General features: G+C 43.4%; 1 protein-coding gene across 4 annotated transcripts; it reads left to right on the top strand.

Moving 5' to 3' along the window:
• The first annotated feature begins 1,349 nt into the window (after nucleotides 1–1,349).
• On the top strand, nucleotides 1,350–18,586 carry LOC106804727 (WD repeat-containing protein 90-like). 4 transcript variants are annotated; one of them, XM_014806035.1, is made up of 24 exons: nucleotides 1,350–1,453; nucleotides 3,922–4,013; nucleotides 4,819–4,946; nucleotides 5,257–5,444; nucleotides 5,606–5,776; nucleotides 5,970–6,078; nucleotides 6,332–6,503; nucleotides 6,752–6,940; nucleotides 9,227–11,068; nucleotides 11,236–11,509; nucleotides 11,840–12,117; nucleotides 12,298–12,522; nucleotides 12,872–13,031; nucleotides 13,254–13,498; nucleotides 13,855–13,999; nucleotides 14,427–14,626; nucleotides 14,811–14,900; nucleotides 15,096–15,215; nucleotides 15,442–15,649; nucleotides 15,840–15,970; nucleotides 16,275–16,427; nucleotides 16,689–16,805; nucleotides 17,301–17,385; nucleotides 17,936–18,586. In XM_014806035.1, the coding sequence occupies exons 1-24, from the start codon at nucleotides 1,420–1,422 to the stop codon at nucleotides 18,091–18,093; spliced, it is 5,514 nt and encodes a 1,837-aa protein (XP_014661521.1). In that variant the 5' UTR covers nucleotides 1,350–1,419; the 3' UTR covers nucleotides 18,094–18,586. The 4 variants fall into 4 exon arrangements, with proteins under 4 accessions (XP_014661521.1, XP_014661524.1, XP_014661525.1 ...); XM_014806036.1 differs by having other exon boundaries at nucleotides 1,370–1,453; nucleotides 3,962–4,013; XM_014806038.1 differs by lacking the exons at nucleotides 16,689–16,805; nucleotides 17,301–17,385; nucleotides 17,936–18,586 and having other exon boundaries at nucleotides 15,840–15,993; nucleotides 16,275–16,377.
• Nucleotides 18,587–21,827: the final 3,241 nt, after the last annotated feature.

The raw sequence follows: 21,827 nt of genomic DNA, 5'->3' as shown, positions 1-21,827 counted from the left end.
TCCTTCTCCACCTGCTTCTCCCCGATCCTCCTTCTCCACCACCTTCTCCCTTCTCCCCTTCCTCCTTCTCCACCAGCTTCTCCCTTCTCCCCTTCCTCATTCTCCACCACCTTCTCCCCTAATTCCTCCTTCTCCACCACCTTCTCCCTTCTCCCCCTCCTCCTTCTCCACCACCTTCTCCCTTCTCCCCTTCCTCATTCTCCACCAGCTTCTCCCCCTCCTCCTTTTCCACCAGCTTTTCCCCCTCCTCCTTCTCCACCAGCTTCTCCTTTCTCCCCTAATTCCTCCTTCTCCACCACCTTCTCCCTTCTCCCCTTCCTCCTTCTCCACCAGCTTTTTCCCTTCCTCCTTCTCTACCAGCTTCTCCCCCTCCTTCTTCTCCACCAGCTTCTCCCCTTCTTCCTTCTCCACTAGCTTCTCCTCCTCCTTCTCCACCAGCTTCTCTTTTCTCCCCTAATTCCTCCTCCACCACCTTCTCCCCTTCCTCCTTTTCCACCAGCTTCTCCCCCTCTTCTTTTTCCACCAGCTTCTCCCTTCTCCCCCTCCTCTTCCACCAGCTCCCTTTTCCTCCTCCTTCTCCCCTTCCTCCTTCTCCACCAGCTTCTCCCCCTCCTCCACCACCTTCTCCCTTCTCCCCTTCCTCATTCTTCACTAGCTTCTCCCTACTCCACCTATTAGTACGTACTACTCTAAACTTCCTCCGGCCTGCGTGCCGTGTGCAAAATGTTAAAAATGTTTGTCTAATTAGCATATAACTGCTGATATGGCCCTTCTTAGCGCTGATATCAGCAAAAGGGAGACATTTATGCTGAAATGGACTTTTTTTTAGCACTGATATCAGCAAAAGAGAGACAATTATGCTGAAATGGACCTTTGTTAGTGCTGATATCAGCAAGAGGGAGACATATTTGCTGAAATGGACATTTGTTTAGCGTGAATGGGCGTTTATTCCATAGAAATAGATAGACAACAGTAACATAGTTGTCTATCTATTTCTATGGTCTATGGTTTATTCTGCTGATATAGGTTATTTGAACATGTTGTTTGTATCAACCAGCAGTTGTTTTGCATCAATGTCATCAATCAGCACTTATTCTGCTTGAATCAGCGCCTATTTAGCCAAATCAGCATATTTAGGTCCATTTAACAAATTTTTATGTCTATTTAAGCCATTTTTATGTCCATTTAAGCATCACACATTAAGACCTCGTTCGTACACCATATTCGTATTCGTATACATGCGTACACATACGTACGTAACATACGTTATTGCCACGCCCAGCGACTGCCAGGGCCTGATTTGGGAGTGAATGAATCACTAGCTTGAGCAAGCGGCTGGTTTTGCGTTCGCTTAGTTCGTTTAGGAAATGGCGGATATTTAGAAGTTTTCAAAGAAAAACAATCTTCAGAACAGGCGTGATGAATACTCCCGGAAAAACGCAGAGCTCTAATTGTAAGTTGTTTGACACATGTATATATATTACCTAATTGTGGCAGGTAGTTTGGGAGGTGTGTAACGACAACCTGATGATATAGTATACAGAGTAATGACTAATGAGTAATGTATTAACTATTATTGGGGCCCGCTAGGCTACGCGTCCGGACATCCATCTCACACAGTGATCTTGCGAAACGTACACGCATGATTGTGCAACGGGACGCTCTGCTGATTGCCGAGTGTGTGCGTGTGCGCGTGAGAGTGTGAGAGAGAGCGAGAGAGGGGGAATGTGTATGTGTGTGTGTATGCGTGAGAGAGACAGCTAGAGGTGTGTGTGTGTGCACGTGTGTGTGTGAGAGAGAGAGAGAGAGAGAGAGGGAGAGAGAGAAGAGAGCAGAGAGAGAGAAGAGAGAGAGAGAGAGGACAGGAGAGAGGGAGAGAGAGACCAGGAGAGAGGAGGAGGAGAGAGGAAGAGCGAGAGAAGGAGAGAGTAGAGGTAGAGTAAGTGTGTGTGAGAGCGAGAGAGAGAGCCTAGAGGTCGTGTGTGAGAGAAGAGAGGAGAGAGAGCGAGAGGAGACGGGATGAAAGGATAGACGCAGCATCGCATATTTGTATATTTACGGCAATCAGCAGAGCGTTCCGTTGCGCAACATGCGTGCCTACGCAAGTGCCGCGATCACTGGTGTGAGTGAGATGTTCGATGCGTAGCCTGGAGGCCTAGGCGACCGCCGGTTCCAGACCGCGTAGCCAACTGCGTTATTATTTATGTATATGTAGTTCTGATAAGTAGCTGTAGACTCTGTAGGCTCTTCGTATGACTACTACTCTACTAGTAGTAGTTAGTAGTAGTAGTGTACTACTGGCGACAACTGCGCCGCAGCAAGAACAAGTTCCCGCACATGCAGCACAGCACACACACGTGCGCAGTGACACTATAATCTATACAACATGGTGCCTAACTCGCGCCCCGCGCAGACCACAACTCCACCGTTTTTAATCAGTTACAATAACTCCGGTGTCTCGCAGGTTGACGCCACTTTCCAACTAGCTCGTTTGGATGGCGGAGAACTGCTGATACAAGCCTACACCGCGACATTTTTTTTACAATCGGCCCCGCCAGATGCGCCATCACATCACAGAAATTCCTTCAAATATCATGTTGAAAAGATTCTTTGAATGCACTATTTGAAGAAGGCGCAGGGCCGGCTGCGCTGATTGGCTGCAGCAAGTCAGTTGCGTAGTTTGCGCAGCCTGTCTGCACATTAAATTTGCTTTACACGAAAATTCCCCCAGAAATTTTTTGAAATTAGACCCCTATGAATTAGTATGCGTTTTCTGCGCGAGCAGAGGGTCCGGACCCCCCCCCCTGTACACGCCCCTGGGACCGTACCTCGCCTACTCATTAACGAGTCTAGGGAGTCGCATACGCCTACCCTAACCCTAACCCTAACCCTAAGTCCTAACCCTAACACCTAACCCTAACCCTAATCCTAACCCTAACCATATCAAACTAGTTTACCAGGGTACGTTCCGGTATACCGGACCGTACCCAGGGTACGTTCCGGCAGTACCCTGGGGGACATAGATCCTATCAGCAGTACTAGTAGTACTAGTGCGGCAACTGTACGCGCGCTATAGTACTACTACTAGAGCTAAGTAGGGCTGAGAGGGTCTCTGTCCCCCAGGGTATTGCCGGAACGTACCCTGGGTACGGTCCAGTATATCGGAACCATTTGATATGGTTAGGGTTAGGGAGTAGGCGTAGGCGACTCCCTAGACTCGTTAGTAGAGCAGGCGAGGTACGGTCCGGCACATTAGATAGTACCAGGGTACTTTCTGGTATACCGGACCGTACCCAGGTCCAGGTACATTGCTTCTAGATATCTAACTGAATAAAAATAGTCCACTTTCTGCGTAAAGAAAAGTGACGAATACAGTTAACAGCTTTGATTACGTGCGTGTCAGGTGTCACTGGTCGTGCTCTCACTCCCCACGATAACCCCTGCGACATATGAACTTATTGTTATGAGGTCATAAAAACACTGAGCTACGCTACATGCCGCAATCGATTTCTTTGACTGTCACGAGGTTTTGTGCGTGTGGCGAATCATGCGTTGAGGGAGTTCATGCCCTCGGCTCTAGATGTTTTGGACACCACGTCTACGTTCAAGAACGGAGCGTATTAGAATGCGCTTCCCGTTTACAAGTCTGTCTAAACTGCCGTTGCAATAACAGTAGTATTTCAGTGTAATATGAGGGAAAAAAGTGCTGGTCAGGAGGACCGGCAGTTTTGTAGAGTTGGTGACCGAATCAAAAACTTGGTGGCCTCGGGCCTTTGGGTCAGCACTAATTTCGAACGCTGACTAGTATAGTAAGTTACTTAGTAATATAATGTAATAACATGGTATTCACAGTATTGGTCTGTCTGTTTGCTGTGTTAGTGTTAGACTCAGCGAAGCTCTGATGTTTTGTTATATTTATAGGTTGGCAACAACCTTTTGTCAATGTCTTTCATCACTGTAGTGTGCGTTCCTGGAAAAAAGCTACAAAGACTGGAGATGTCAAATCTATTCTGGTGAGTGTAAGACAGATATCTACCAATTGAAATGGTCATGTCACAAATAAATCGAGAAAATTCAGACAAATTTAGTCTCACTTGTCAGCATACATATATGACTGATTTCTTCAACATAAAAATTATTTAACGAGTTTGCTGTTATAGGTTATAAAATAGTAAATTAACAGCAAACATACACCTGCTGTCTTGAGATTCGCGAGAGCAGAATTCTTTGCGGAGTCTCATAAAGCAAGTGCATGTAGTTATGTGACACAAATCTTGGATCAAGAATAGTTTGGGACTCCCGCAAACCGCAATATGTTTTCGAATATGTGCTACACCAATCTGGGGTGCTAAACTAGGCTTGGGTTCAAATCTTTCTAGACTGGTATCTATCTTGAAATGTAGACAGTTGTAACAGTGTAGAAACAGGGTACCCGTTGATGACATCTTGCGAGAGCGAAAATCCCGTGTTAATTTTGTTGACGAGTAAACAAATCTAATTTGAAATGCGGATTGGTGAAAAGAATGAATTGCGAGTGTTCTATGACATGTTAGCATTACTATATATATACACTTGGTGTTACACAAGGTGTACCGGTAAGTATCACAACGGTAGAGAAAATATAAAAACAGTTAGAAAAAACATTAGGAATTCTCGCTTTAAAATTTGTTATACAGAACCCCCTTGACATCGGTGTAGAATTTTTGAATTGCATTGGATCTTTTTATAGTTTCTTAGAAGTATATACTTAATATATTATTGGTAAACTACTCACTTATATTGATATATTTATAACATTGATGCATTTTCCTGATATAGGATAAATCATTAAAGTCACATGTGTACAGAATCAGTGGAACTCCTTCTGGTTCAAATTATATCCAGCTCCCAAAGACAGTGACACAGTCATTAGGGTATACAGGCAGAAACTTGTATCTGTTGTTCAGGTTTGTATAAATAAGCACAACTTATAGCAAATAAGCTTCAACTTTAGCATAAGACTTTCTTCTGTAATAAGCCTGACTTGAAGTATCTAAACGTGTCATAGGTGATAGTGATTGTTATGGCAAATATAATTGATATTACTGTGGTTGCCTCATTATCGGACCTCTCATAGACGCTTGTTCACTGCATAATTGGGACCAGCGTTTACACGGGACATTTTCATGGTTCCTGACCGTAGTTCCTGACCCTGTCTTGATCAAGAGTGCTTATTTCTCTGTCTTGGCTTTGACTGGTTGGTACCTACTATTTCAGACCTCAACCAGGGAAATATTTCACATTTCACGTGGATGTTATAAGCACAGATGGCTTGTCAACTCGGATCTCAATTTCTAACCTCTACCGGGACGTAACATCAGGAGCCGCATGGATACAGTTTCCATTTGTGTGTAAATCATCAATGAATTCCATCCATGAAGCTTCAGTCACAACCTACAAGCATGGTAATCAATGTATTCATTATCAAAAATGTCAAAGGTTTCCTTCAGTTTCATTAAGATATTCTATAGAACATTCAGTTAATCCAATCACAATGCTATGAACATTGTCCATTACCGTCATGTGCTGATCTGTGTTAATGATTACCAACTTGTGTTTGCAACAGATCTCCCTGGGCCTGCTCCCCCTGCCTCTCTGTGGACAGTTCTGCAGCTTGACATGCAAGCTGCCATGTCCAATTATATGCACAGACATTTCTCACATGTCAAGTGCATGCGGCTGTGCGCCAGTATGCTTGTAAAGAATATCATCACGTCTGATAAGGTGTTCTCTCCAGGTTCGTAATGTGTGTGGTGTCATTTCTTGGTAGTCCTGACTGCATTTTGTCACTGTTGCATTTTAGTCATCAACGTCTGTGGATATTTCCTATGATAAGACTGTAATAAATTTTGAGTTCATTTCTCCTTGTATTTATGTCAGTGTCATAAATTCCTAATAGAGACTAACTACTACAAAATATTTTCTGACAGATTCTGTGAAGAACGAGGTGGGTGATTTAGCGATCTACCCGCTTCCCAGGGTGATGCGGTTTCCTCTAGAGAAGGGAGAAAGTTGGCAAGATTGTTACGCTTATATTCGGTAAGAGGAAATATAATTGTTTTTGAATGATGTGAAATTACTTGTTTCTTAGTTATATGATCAGAACAACAGTATTTTTGTAACTCTTCCTCCTGTTGTACAGATGTCTTTACCATCGTTTATTTGTAAGATTGTTATTTTTAACACAATTCAAATTATATTAGTCAAAATTATATATATATATATATGTATTGAAGGCTAAATCCCTTGAGGGCTATGAGCGAGTAAGTTTATCTTGCCATTTCTGTTCTAGGATACCGTATGGAGTCAATGTACCACAGAGCCTCAGTATTAATACATTAAAGAGTAGTATAAAAAGATCACCGACCACCAAAGCTAAAGCTAGAATGTTGAACAGAGTAATGAGTGGTCCACCACATGTGGTTAACAAGCCTGTAGAGGCAGCTTTCACCAAAACACTACAAGTAAGTGTTATAATTTTTTTAGTACATACAACACTGGTGAGCTTTTAGCAAATTAAGTAAAAATTTGTAACTTTCTAATTGCTTTGATACTGAGAATATTTTGCAATTGATATTTTAAACTAACAATATCAGTCGGTCAGTCACGCCCGTGGTTCCTGGGCGGAGCATAGACCACTGATGAATCCTCGACATCTGACTCGGTGTTGGGCACCAATATGGTTGTACTAATTTCCCATTACTCTTAAAAGATTCACCAAGAAGCCGATTGCAGTGAAGGACAGCTGTGTGGTGATCTCACGTCTACAACATCTGCACCGCTGAAATGCAGCACTGCTCGTCACCGTGGCAACTGCAGTGTTATGTCTGACAGGCGCGGGGATGTGCACATCTATGCATCTCGTGGCGATCGGATCACCACGCACAGAACGAAGTCGCAGGTATTCACATTAACCGTATCCGGACGACTACCCCCTGGACAACTACCCCCGGACAACTACCACCTGGACAATTACCCCCCTAGGACAACTACCACCCGGACAACTACCCCCCTAGGGTTAGGGTTATGGTTAGGGTTGTCCTAGGGGGGTAATTGCCCTAGGGGGGTAGCAGGGCCCTAGCTATGATTTTTTTTCTGTAGCCAAACAATTAGCCAGAATCAATTTTCATTAGCCAATTTGGATTCCTGTTAGCCACATCTGTAGCCTAACATTTTATGAACACAAAAAGGCGATAACTAATTTTTCTTTTCTTTATTTTTTCACAAAACTACACTTATTCAATGCAAACAAACTATTATTCACCACCTGTCTATGACTGAGACACTAACACTATGATTCACCACCATGACTCTGACTGACTGACAGAGACATTCAAATTGTCTGAATTTTGTTCTTCACTGCTGGCAGGAAAATTTTCCTATCTTTTTTGGCACACCTCTGGACATAGCACTTTTCACAGTCAAACATCTCTTCTTCTGGGTCTTCGCTTTTGATGGTTAGAATGTCACAAACACTTTCTGTTTTCAGCTGATTTCTCAGAGCTGTTTTAACCAAATTATGTCTGCTAAAACCCCTCTCCACATCAACTGTTGTGGATGGTAGGGTCACAAACAGCTACTTTTTACAGTACCTGACGCACAATACGCACGCATGCGCACACACGTACGCACGCACGTACGCACGCACGCACGCGCGCAGTACAGTATAGACAGTACTATACACACAGTATAGTTATTTATAGTAATACTAATAGTTTACAGAAGAGTTTTCACAGCACATGCATATACTCTACTACTTTTGTAACTTCGGGATGCTATTGAACCAGAAAAATTAGCTGCTCATCAAAGCTGACTATATTCCCCAATTAGTACTTATCAGTTTTACTACTTTTTACAGTACCTCACACACAGTACACACACAAACACACCTACACGCATGCACACGAACGCACGCGCGCGCACACAGGCGTAGTAAAAATCATTTGATTTTTGCCAGCGCCGTTGCCGTGCCGTGTGTGGAGACAGGCCTTTTTTAAACCCCAGGGTTTCTTCTGAGGGAAAATTAGACAACGGTGGTAATGCCCAGTTTGGGGAAAAACGCACATGATGGATTCAAAGGTGTGCAGTAGGCACGAATGTGGATTCTGCAGGCAGACGCGGGGGGAGAGAGGTAGAGGGCCGGGGGTTCAGGGGGTCTCCCCCAGCAAAATTTAAAACATTTGAATGTCTTAGACTGCATTTGATGCACCCCGAAAATAAAATTTCACCCTTTAGTTTAAATCTTACTCTGTTAGCAGACCTAAGTCTCACGCTGCGCATTTCGCGGGAGACTCACGCATCTGGACCCATTCTCCCGCGCTCCCGCATGCCCTACACATTCTCACGCATTCACGCCAAAGAAAAAAAAAACCAAAAAGCAGCCCGCGACACCCCTGTTACCCACTTCCGTGGCTGTGCACATCGTCGCTCGTGCTTGCTGGCTGGGCGGCATTGATTGAAGTACGGGGGGGGGGGGGGCTGATTGTTACAGTCGCGTGGGTGTGGTTATTGCTGTATATGTAGGGGTGGGCACCGCGCTGGTTATTATGGAGCGACAGCAAAACTTTCCCGGGATCAAGGAAAAAGCTGCAATCGGGAATGACACACGAGTGTGCTGGCATGCAAAAAGAAACGTTGCTGTTTCGACGATCAAATAGGATCGATGTTTGCTGGGTCATGTTTATTACGGAAAAATTACGTTCGTCACTTTTTTCGCCTAATAAGACTTTCAATCGCCAGATTACTAATTTGTTCGCCATTGGCGAATTGGCGAGTGGGTAGCGAGGGCCCTGGGGTAGTTGTCCTAGGGGGGTAATTGTCCAGGGGGTAGTAGTCCTAGAATCCACATTAACACGTACCTCGCCATGAATCCTGACATGGAAAATGTGTTATTAGTGTTAGATGAAAGATATGATATACAACTCCTCACCTAACATCATCGTTACGTTCCTGTAGATAGTCTAGGAGCCAGAACCTAGGAAACGTGGAATGTCGTATACCTCCTACATAGTCTTTTTATATGATCAAGTAATAAATTATGGGTAAACTAAGGCGTGTAAATGTTGAATTTTAATGTTAAATTTCAGCCAACTCCTCGCTCTATTCATTATCTTTGCTAATACATTAGCTTTACTCTTACTCTTGGTTACAGTAACTAAACGTGTTATCGTCATTACTCTTGACACAGGAGGAAGTGATCGTTGGCGAAACACTTCCGGCACGGCTTTCGTTTACCGGGGTGGTCGAACACGATCCGCTCTTGAAACTGCACCGAGTGGTGGGCTTCAGTACGGACCAGGCCTGCATCACTGCGGATGGCAAGCACATCGTTTATCCCGCGCATGCGATCATCGTCGCAGTCAGCGTCGAGACGGGTCAACAGCGATTCTTCACCGGCCACACAAACAGGGTCTCTGGCCTGGCGCTGCGCTCCAGCCCTTCCCCGCTGCTTGCATCCGGAGAAGTCGGCAAGCGAGCGCTGGTGAGACTGTGGGAGTTCGAATCGGGACGCTGCGTTGCCGTGGCAAAGGCCCACCACCAGGGACCACTGCTGCTTGAGTTCTCCGCGTGCGGACGGATGCTGTGCGGCGTGGGCCGAGACGCCAGGGGGCAGCACCTGCTGGTGATGTGGAGTGTTGTGAATGCTGAGAGGGGCGTCGTCGATACTCTTGCCAGAGGCCACACGGACGTCGACATAGCCGCAATGAGCATGGACCCGGTCGATTCCACGCGCTTCGTCACGGGTGGCAAGGGCAACCTGCAGCTGTGGAGGGTGCGAGACGGCACCCTGAGGAGTTGCAGTGTGAACATGAGAGACTACGCGGGCGTGGTCGTCACGGACGTCTGCTACCGGTCGGCGCCTGACGGCGGCGACACGCTCGTGTGCGCGAGCAGCAATCTCGGCTTCGTTTTCGACGTCAATCCGAACACGGCGTCCGTCGCGAGAGCGATGCCGCTGCTTCCCGACGTCGGGGAACTGCCCGACGACAAATCTGGCGTGACGAGGAAGGGTGGCGTCCTGATCAACGGGATCGCCGCGAGCCACGGGCGCTGCGCGACTGCGTCGGAAGACGGCGCGTTGCGCGTGTGGTCGCGCGACTTCGCCAGCGTGTTGCTAGAGGCGGAGCACGCTAGCCCCGCGCGCGCGGTGCGCTGGAGCGACGACGGCGCAGCGGTGGTTGTGACGACGCGCGACGGCAGCATCGCGGCGGTCGACGTCAACACGGAGACGTACACGACGCTGATGCGCTCGCACACTGACGAGGTGTCGTCGATGGATGTCGACGCGAGCGGGGAGTACCTCGCGACGGTGGCCGACGACGGCACGGTGAGAGTGTGGGCGCTCGCGACCAGCCGGCAGCTGTACGACTTCAGCGTTGACGGCGAGGTGCCGTGCAACGTCTCGTTCCATCCGTCGAAGGCCGAGTTTGCCTGCGGATTTCTGTCGGGAAGAGTGACGGTGTTCAGCGTGTCGGACGCTAGAGCCGTGTCTGAACTGAAGCAGCTTCGTGGCCAGGTGATAGGTCTCGCGTTCTGCCCGAGCACGGAAGGAAGCGTCTGCTACTGTGACCAGTTCGGAAGCCTTGTGCTCTATCACTCGTCGGGTGGCACGTACCGGCTGGTTCGTTCCCTTCCCAACATGGTGTGTAGGAATACGGACCTGTCTCCGAGCGTCCTTGCCGTGTGCCAGAGTGGACAGTATGTCGCGTGCATCGGTCCCAGCGAATACCTTGTGACAATCATGGACACAGCTATGTTGAATGAGATCCTGCGATTAGACGTTAATGCCACGATGCTCTCTGACACCCCCTATCCCACGCTCGACACTGCAGTTCGAGTGTCCTTTATTGGTAGTCAGGAAAGCAAAGAGGTGTTAGTAGCGACATCTTGTGGTAGGCTGCTAAAGTTCGATTCCACGAGTGGGAAGTTGACTGCGCAGAGGCAGGATATCCATGCAGGACCTTGCTCTGCACTGACAGCATCTACAAGCGGAAGACTAATCATTACTGCTGGTGACAACATCATCAAGGTGATGAAAAAAACAACTGCTCACTCACACAGAAACGCGTATCCTGTGCTTGTTTTTAATTGCAGAAAATAGTACGATGTAGTATAATACATCAGGAAGCCACAGAGATGCAAAGGCACAGAATCTACTGTCACATGCACAGACATTTTGCACTGCGTCAATTCCAGGTGTGGCCTTCGTCACTGAGAATGGACGTGGCACCACAGCTCTTCACGGGACATTCCTCCCCAGTGACGGCTCTACACTGCACAGCTGACGGCGGTAAACTGCTCTCGACAGGGGACACTATTTTCGTGTGGGACATGCACACCACCAGCAGATCACCAAACTGTGTGGGAGTCCCACCCACAGACCTGCTGAGCGACCAGCGACAGCGTTTGGTGGCCCGAGAAGAGGACGAGGCAGCATGTGATGTTCCTGACTATTCTTCAGTGCTAGCAGGTAAAACGTGATGGGCAAACATTAAACCCACCCTATACAAGAACTGTCAGCGTAGCATATGGTATATATTATTATTACTATTTGCTGTACCGATAGCCTTGTGTGGTAGACCGCAATACCAATTACAAGTTGGGATATCATAATGAAGATATGCATTACTGAAATTCAATTTTAGGATCGGATTTAATTGACGTCTCATTGCAGTTGGTGGTTAACTAGCTATATTTCCATCATATAACTCCAAAAATTATCATTTGTGAGTTATCATGCATGTTCACGAACCTGCGTGATTTACTTGTGTGGTGAATCGTTGATTTGTTTTTAACGCAGACATGAGCAGCGTCTCAGCAATCAAGCTAGACAGCACAGCTACTGAAGTGCCAGTAAAACCTGAAGATCCAGTGTGCTTGTCACCCATCGCAGAAGAAGTAACAAGACGGCACTCGCTTAGAGTAAACAGCTGTGCAGAAAACGCTGCCAGGGACTTGATGGGTGATGATTGCAGTGGTGGTGCGACCAGCTCTCCACCTCCAGCGTTGGATCACACACACAAACCAAATGCCAAACGACACTTCTTTACATATGGGAGCAACTCGCCTCTCGCTCAGGTATATAGTGTCTGTCGTCTGTCTGTCTGTCTGTCTGTCTGTCTGTCTGTCTGTCTGCCTGCCTGCCTGCCTGTCTGTCTGTCTACCTCTGACCATCATCATTCATCTGTGCAGAAACAATGGTTAACAGTGAAGTAATATCTTCATTATAACTATTGTTGATCTTTTTTGTATTAACAGAGAAGATATACAGCTCTCGAAAATGAAGCAGGCTTAAAGCTCGACAATGTCATTGGCTACAATGGCAATGGCCGAAACAATATGGTGTGGAACCCTACGTCCGGTCTGTTTGCATACACTAGCGGTTGTATTGTGGTGGTGGAAAACCTACATGATGGCCAGCAGCGCCATCTACTCCATCATGAAGAAGAGATTTCAACACTTGCGCTGCAACATGACTCATCTGTGAGTAATCTGTACAAAACGATAGCACTGCGCACGAAGCCATTGCTTATAATATTAAAAGAGTCTACAGCTATCATTAGTGAATCTATAATTTTACAGTAAAATGTTGCCAATATGAATAGCTAATGATGAAATAACGATAATACATAATAATAATAATAACTACGATGTCTAATCATTGCAACCATTCTACTGTAATGTACTGTAATTAAGCTAATGTGAACAGCAAATGTAATGGCTGATTAACAGAATATGTACTATATTGGTTATGCAAATGATTGATGGATTGATTAATTAAACAAACTTGCTACTAGTGACAAATTAAATTAATCATTGGTCGTGTGTGTAGCTACTGGCTTCAGCATCAGGCTCGGATCACCCGGCTGCCTGCTGCCAGATCTATGTATGGGACACGCAAACGTTCTCCTGTAAAGTCACGCTGTCTCAACACAAACACAACGTAGTGTGCATGGATTTTTCACGCGATGCTCGGTTTTTCATAGCTGCTGGTGAGTCGCGCATCATTCAGTGCTGGTATTATTTGTCGTGCACAAAGGCTGTCAGTATAAATCTGTGACACCGATTATAAATGACGCATTTATTTTTGTTGTGTAATAACTAGTGATGTTTTTGTTAACTTGGATTAGTATACATGCTACAAAATAGATGTAGATTTCATCACGTGTAGGTGTGAATGGAAGGACCCCTTCTAGTACCGGGTTTGTTTTTAGGTGATTACCGTGAACCAAGGATCGTCATTTGGAGCACGTACGACTGGACTGTCACCGTGACAACAATTGCCTCGTTTCCTATTCACCAGCTGTGCTGGGACATGTACCACAATGCAGAGTTTGTCACGGTGGGTGAAGAAGGCAAGGTATGCTTCTGGATGCTGGAGGAGAATGAATCCACGCCTCAACATGGCCAGCTGTGCCTGCATGAACCAGAAATACCAGAAGAACTGCTATACGATCAGGTTATGAGTGCATGCATGATTGCATGTATATACATATCTCAATACCTTCACACATAGAAGAGAAGATCGCCATTTGAAGTAATATTTGCATACAATATAAATGGCTACCAAAATTAAAAACCCATTTATCACTACGTTTTTAATGTGTCCTCTAATCCACAAGAAAGCAGTTTATACAAAGAATTCTAAACTATGGACCTGTTAGCTGCATTAGATGTCAGATATTGTGCAGGACTGCATCAAGAGTTTGAAGCACTAGAGAGTATGTGAAATTAAATTTGTTTCTATGACGATAGGTCTTTAAAGTTAAAACTAGTATGTGATGGTCGAACTAATGTTCTGAAACATCTGTACAGGCAGGACTTGCAGTTAATTTTACTGCTGCATGTTATACCGGAAAGAATACTCTATTCCTGGGTACAAGCAATGGAAAACTATCACTATGGGATACCAGCAGCAATACCTGTACAGCTCATTGGACTGCCAGCAGTTCTGAAATAGGTGAGTATGGATACCTTGATCTATTTGCAATATTAGTGCAACTTGTTTAAGCTGAATGAAAATGGTTGGGTTCATTTAGAGGGTAAAGAATAAATATATTATTAAATATTTATGTTATCAGATATTTGTTAATAACGAGCATCAACAGTTTTATTATAATCATCAATCTATGTTATGTGCTTATATTTTGGTTTTTTTATAATGTATTTTATGTTTTATATGCTTTATGTGGCATTTATCCATCTATAATAATAAATCTGACCAACTACACTGAAACCTGCTGCTAAACCTTCTAAAAAATACATGTTAAGGTAGGCTAGAATATTATTCTTTGGATAGAGCTGGATCTGTCTGTATTAGTTTTAAATCCCATGCTATAATGCACAGCAGAGGATGTGCTAACAGGTTTCTACCTTCCTCATTTTAGGCGTCATCGCTGGGCGAGGCAATAATTTTGTCATCGGCAATCAAGAAGGAGTGAAACTCTGGAATGTTGCTAGTTTGGTAGGCCCGCAGGAGCTAGGTAGCGCAGTGCCAGGGCAGATGACATCAGGAGCCTCTCTACAGGGAGAAATGGAACTAGATGGTTATGTGACTTCTGTTGCATTTGAAGAAAACTTAAACATGGTGCGTTGGTGTGCGATATAAATAATGGTTCGCTTGCTGTAACCTGTGTATCTTTGTGCGATCCATTGAGTTTTGCTGAATTCGAAGAATTGGATGCATTTAATGTTATGCTGCATGCAGTGAATAACGTGTTATTGTCTTATCCTCATAGATAACCTAATACGATCTATATATGCTGATATAGGGAATCGTTGGTACTGCATCAGGAACTCTTTGGTACATGAATTTCTCAGAGCACACAAGCTTGCAGCTTGTCAGTGGACATGGGAGCATGGTAATCACTAGTTACAGTTAGCAGGCAACTTCATTCGTCTGTTATCACATATATTATTCTGTGATTTATTAGCTTCAAATATTTAAGAAATACGTTATTGTTTAATTTGTCTTCTTCTGCATTTACATGGTGCGCACTTCTTATATAACAGTATGGTGTGATTGGTATAATGTTGCTATTACATTATTATTTTAGGTAACGAATATGGCGTGCCTAGGGACGGATCACTTGGTCACATCGTGTGATGATGGCAGCCTCAGAGTTTGGCTACTAGCTTCTCGGGAGCTTGTCATGCAGTTCAAGACAACTTTTCAGGTAGAAAATCTGTAACTGTACCACTCACACGGTTTTTCTGCAGTCAACCTTTTTTCAGATTATTACCTTCTAAATTTTGGAGTGTTTCTAATGCATCGGAGTCTTATAAGCCAGGAGACATGGTAAAATATTTCTCTCTCTCTCTATATATATATATCTGTTACCCAGAAAACCTAGACTGCTTTAGGAGTGTGTTGTATTGATATGTTAACGTGTGTTGTTCCAGAGCTGTGACTGCCTAGCAGCGAGTCCGGTAGATTTGGATACAGTGCTAATGAGACCAGTCGGTGACAAGATAAAGACAGGGTTTCCCCTGGTGGTGGCTGGCTACACGGATGGCAGCATAAGACTATTTGATCTGAACAAAACCAAAATGCTGAGGAAGACGATACCACACAAAGCGGCAATCACTGCTATCACATTCTCGGACGACGGTAATTTTCAGATTTCGTTTTAATAATCATAATAATCTTTTTAATTATTTTAATTTTTCCGTAATTAAAATCCCAGCCAGAAGTATGTGCTAAACTTAACCGTAGCAGAGCAGCAACTGCCCTTAGTATCACTCCATGCCTGTATGCGTATTATTTAGATGTTGGTTTGGCTATGCTCTGTTTGTCACAGGTCAGGTTATTGTGTCGGGAACGTGTACAGGTCATCTGGCTGTGAGCAGTGCTGTGACGGGGCATGTGATTCGCACAATCAGTGACCATCATGGTGCTTCCATCACTGACATTAGATGCAGTCCTGCTCAGGTTCTATTTACTATAGCACATACGTAGGTAGCTGTGGGTTATAATGCTAAAAATCAACAGTTACAATTTGTAAAGGGGTTGCCTGGTTAATAAAGACATCTAATTTTGATCCACGTGTGTTTGAATAGAATATATAGCCGCTGGGCACATTATATGGTATGCATATAGCTGCAGTGTACATATGTATTATCGGGTAATAACCTATCGTTTGGTCACTTGGCATCGTCTTAATGTTGAATGTTTTTCCAATTTTATTTTTACATTTCTATTATCTTAGTTTAATGCCTGTTTTCTTGTATCACAGAAGAACTCGGTAGAATTTGGCGAGTACCCATCTCTGTGGCTTGCTGCCAGTAATGATCAGCGTGTCAGTGTGTGGGCAGCAGACTGGTCTCTCTCTGAATGTGAGCTCCTTGATTGGTTGACCTTTCCATCGCTACCAGAGACAGAAAACAAGGTGCTACAAGAGAAACAATCTAATACTATATCTAAGAATATTCTGTAGAAGGTGACAGGCATGTAATATTCTTCAATTGTAGCCAGTCAAAATTATTAAGGGAATCAGATTTTAAGTAAAATTTAACAGCAAAATTGGATATAATGGGTCCAGTGTCTTATTCCATGATTTACGATCAAAGTGTTATTTTTATAGAACAAAAACGTTTGTTAGCATGATACATATACTTGTATGCTTACATATATGTTGTTGGTTGTGCAGGATCTTGGACGGATACCAAGCTTGGCTTGTTTTAACCCTGTCGATCCTTCTGTGATCTTCTATGTGGGCTATGGATTACAGAAGGCAATTCAAATGTACTGCTTGAGGCGGCAACAGGTAGTTATGATAATATTTAATATCGTGCTAAAATTCAAGTTTAGGTTTGCAATTGTCATGCCTAAAGAAGAGGTTGACTGGCAAGCTAAGATACTTTTATTAAATCTCGGCAATTAGTACAACGGCCTCTGGTCACAAAGTAAATGGATTATGGTTGACAAATTAAGATCACAAATAGATCAATATACTAAGCATGAAGAATATTGTTTTAATATGTATAGAAATATCAAGTCGTTGACCTTTGTGCATTTAATACAATGGGAACCTGGGTGTATATTTAATATACATGGAAAATGAAATTTATTTTGCAAAAGCAATTGCACATTCAAGTTCTGCGAAACATGGGCGTATTGGAATCTATATTGGGAAGCTAATTCAACCTGTAAAGTTGAAAGTTATGGATAAAGCCACATTTTAGAATGTGTTTTCAAGATATGCTATTTAGATTGGCATGTAGAAAAAACCTTGATTCCACTTCCATCATCTGTACTGTAGGTTCTGAAAAGCATACCATTGTTGGAGTGGGCATGCTGTTTAGACTTGTCTCCAGATGGCAGCTTCATGGTGGTAGGAACGATTGGTGAGTGATAAAAATAGGTATTCAGTGCATCATGGCTTTGATGCTGTACAAATTTCTTCATGTTAAGTAAATACATCAAATCAATATGTCTAATACTTCTATGAAATTACTGATTGGTTACTTTATTATTGAATTTAAATTTTATTTAATTATTTTAATTGCTTGTTTCAGCTTTTAATCATATGAAAACAATTTCAAATTTACACATAAATCAATACGTTAATTTCAAAAGCCAATATTTTGTGTGCGGTTAAATGCTGCCTGAATATTATTGTTCAGAACACCTGTCAGCAAGAAAAATAATTCACAAAATTTGTATTGCTGCGTAAGTTTCATTTGCTAAGGAAAGAATAATTAAATACTATATAATTAAAATACCATAATTATGTGCTATTATCCATGTAATCGTTTTCATGGTTTCTATACTTGGCATCATTGATCCTTCCAAAAATTCACATTGTTGTTTTTTCTAGTTGCTCTTTTTTACTAATGCACTTCGTTGCAGTAGCAGAGCTTCTGTTCTATTCTCAGACGTTGTTTTTCTCTCCAGGTAGGCTAGTGAAGTTAGTTGACCTCGCTGAGGAGAGCTTTCAAGACTTCCCTGCGCACAGTCATAGCGTTCAGTGCGTTCGTTTCACACAGGATGGCGCTAGCGTCGCCACAGCAGCTGGAGGCGAGCTTTATGTATGGAGTGTGCATGTAACATAACGTGTGTACGTTTGTGAGCATAGGACGTGGCAATATGCGCTCTCCTTCCATAGTGTACGGACGTGACGACAAATGGGTTCATGCGAACCAGCAATGTGAATTTTAACTACCTAAAAACACTGCAGTGACCAGTGACCTACTTTGTGGTGTGTCACATAGATCAAGATAGTCAAGTAAAGTTTTAAAGTAAGGGAAGCGAGTCTTGCTTACAGTGCTGTGCTTTCTGGTTTTAAATAATATGATTGTTTATTCATGACTCCCTTGATCTCATTTTAGCATATCCATAATTTAATCTAAAATGCTTACAGTGCTGTGGTCTCTGGTTTTAAATAATATGATTGTTTATTCATGACTCCCTTGATCTCATTTTAGCATATCCATAATTTAATCTAAATGCTTCTTTCTCTATGCTTGTGTAACAAGACGAATATAACGCAAGATATGTTATGATATTTAAATGTTAATAAAACCAGGTTTAAAAAAGACATATAAATCAGAAGTAGCTACTCCTGATATAAATGCATTTTTAAATCCACACACACCTGCACACCTTACTTTATGTACAGAAATACTGGTGCTATCCCCCCTCCACGTAAAAATAACCAATCATTGAAGCAAGCTCATTACATACAGACTGCTTAATATGCGATCATGTGAGCTTTCTGACTTCACGGAGGTTAGTCGCAGCCGCAGGGCATAGCAATGTTATAAAATCCAATTAAGTGACTGTCGGCTGTACTGGGAAGACAGAGAAAAGGATATTCATTACTCCACATTTCCCACTGATACGGAGTGTGGACGTGTATTGGTGCGTTGTTGTTGCCTCGGGGAAAATCGAATGCAATTTATTACAATGTGTACAGGATCGTGGTTACAGGGGGACGGACAACGTCTGGGGATGGACAGGTATCTACTCGGTGATGGGTATGCACCAGAAATAATGTATCACGTCCTTATATGCAAGTAGTTCTGTTCCGAGCAGGAATGTGGAAGATATTTATGTACCGTGTACGTATTGAAGGGATGATGTTGCTATCTGATTGGCTAATGACATTGAGTATTCTGTAGTTCTGTCTCAGAAAGGTGAAACACTAGGCGAGTGGCGAATATATATATATATATATATATAGAAATGCTGCTAGTGTCTGTCTGTCCATCAGTAAGGTATTATTAATAGCGACGTTTCATAGAGAGTCAGGATGAGAGAAACCACCATGGGAAGCCCTGCACAGTGAGGGCACAGGTCAAAATGTAGAAGGTCAAAATATAGGAATTGGAAGACCGGGTTTGACTGTAGCAGTGAAAAACGTTTTTTTGACTATTTATTGAAAAAAGCATGAAATGTACTTTTCACTGACGTACGAAGCGCCGTCCGGAGACATTTTGATTACTCTTAGAAAGGAGCCCATATACATACCTGTGTGCATGTGAAAAACTATAATTTTCTAACTAAAGCAAAACATAATTGAACAAGGTTCCAGCTAAGTTTTAACAAAGTTTAATTCGTATATGAGGTGCACTCCGACACCTGGCCTTGTATCACAATTGATATGTATAACGCATTAAACAATAAAAACGTTTCTTACCGAAGCTATATAACCAAATGTTATCGAAAAATAAAACCTTAGCAGATGCCGCACAACAGCACTCTGCGTTCACGCTCCTCTATTGGTACAAAAAGATTCAGTAATGGTTAAGAACACTCGAGCTAATACGCATTAGTATGCCGTGTTTCGGGAGGAAGAAATCAATTATAACGCTCTGAAAGGAAATCGTAAAAGGCGTCTTGTAATAGGAGCGATGCATGAATATTTTTTTTACCGATCAATACACTGATCTCACCGCAACAAATCGTCATTGCATATCGAATCTATGTATAGTGTGTATAGTGACTAAATACGTTCATATGCAGTTTGGATTTACGTAGCTGTAAGGTAACACTGTGGGCAGTCATTCTCTGGCAAGAATGATGCACGCTATATTAGGATAACATACTATGCATTTAGTAGCAGAGGAACGAGATATGTGGGCTTGTGCAGTGTAGATTAGCCATGAAGGGGAAAGGAGAGGTTCTATTCCCAGTGTCCCAGGTATAAAACATTACATGCAAATTGTAATTTCGGTTTTTCCCATCCCGGTCGTGAAATTTTTTTCCCACTTGAGTTCCGGACCACAGCCAATCAGCGCACTGCATTCACTCTACTTCCTCGAAGCAACAATGTAAAATGATTACCCACTAACCCTAACACTAACTATAATCCAACCATATATATACGAACCATATATTACAAAACACTATCTATGGTGGGTCCGGAACTCAAATGGGGGAAAAAATTTCGCGTCCTGGTCGATTGTAAATGAAAATGGTCCAATACCGCATCCTGAAAATTGCCTGCGCCATGATGACAGTTGGTCACGCTTGCTTCGTGATGCGGCGTGGTCTGTGGCGAAGCTGCCACCAGACTAATCCCACCTCAGGGTCGTAGGCTGAGCAAATTCCTAGGGGGGCAGTGGCGGATCCAGAATTTCAAAGAGGGTGTGAAAAACAGGTGGGGGGTCTGGGGGTCCTCCCACAGAAAATTTTGAAAATGTAGATAGCAGGAGATGGTATTTGAGGGACTTTTGAGTACATGTACAGCCTTCATTCTGACTACGACAATTCTCTTTTAGAAGAACAATTTAATTTTTTAATTTTGCTCCAAAATCTAGCTGCCCTCCCCCCGCAGGCTACGGCCCTGCTCCCGCGATTGTAAACGCAAGAATCACACAGAGCTTCTACTGATTCTCCTATCGCTGCTGCTTTTGCTGATGGCGCATGACAGCTTGTTTTCGACTCTGAATATTCTCATAATTTTTAGCTCATCTGACAGTCAGATGCAGCTTGTAGAATCGCATGATCGTCCGTGCGTGCGTTCGTTCGTCCGTGCGTGCGCAGCTTCGACATCCCAACTCGTTTTCGGATTACCCCCTCACGTCCCAACTTTCGAATCTGTACGTCGAGCCGTTTAGATTTGTGCCCAACTGTTGACGGAGGGGTCAAAGGTCAAAGGTCAAGAGGTGTAAAAGAAGGGAACATTCCGACACAAATCTAAACGGCTCGACCTAGGCTTGTGATAGTCGGTGTATAGCATCATGGTAGGAAAAGCCATCACTGTGCCGAAATTGGAGGTCACAGGTCAAAGGTCAATGGGGCACACGGCAGATTTTAGACATTTTCTGAGGACATGGTCTGACGGAGCGATTGGAAAACTTTTTTGTTTCAGCGGTGACCTACCATTTTTATGGCTTTATTGAAAGGACCATAAAATGTACTTTCTGCTGACATGCGAAGAGTAAGTGTATGATAACCTTTTGACCCTCAAGAGGAGGGTTAAACATGGATTTGTTGACTGTTAACAAAGGACTGAACTGTGTTTGATGGTACTTGTGTGATCGTGGAAGACTTAAATTTCACAGTGAAATTCTGCATGCAAAACTTACTTGAACAACTTTTACGCGCCTTAAATCGTATATGAACTTCATTCTCTATATGAGATTCTGTACGTTGGGAATACAACGTCAATAGCACTTGCACAAACGTCTGTTTTTGATTAAGGCCAACTATAAATAGTCCTACCTTGCATTTAAGCCTGAATAGACGAACGCGTAGAGCACGGGCGTCACGGCTGAAAGGTCGTTGGATCGAATCCCTATTCTTGTTTTTAATTATTTTCTGTTTTATGTTATTTTTTATC

The sequence above is a fragment of the Priapulus caudatus genome, unplaced genomic scaffold (genome assembly GCF_000485595.1).
Source record: "Priapulus caudatus unplaced genomic scaffold, Priapulus_caudatus-5.0.1 Scaffold84, whole genome shotgun sequence".
In the NCBI taxonomy this organism is placed as follows: domain Eukaryota; kingdom Metazoa; phylum Priapulida; class Priapulimorpha; order Priapulimorphida; family Priapulidae; genus Priapulus; species Priapulus caudatus.
This window is presented reverse-complemented; position numbering and strand designations above follow the sequence as displayed.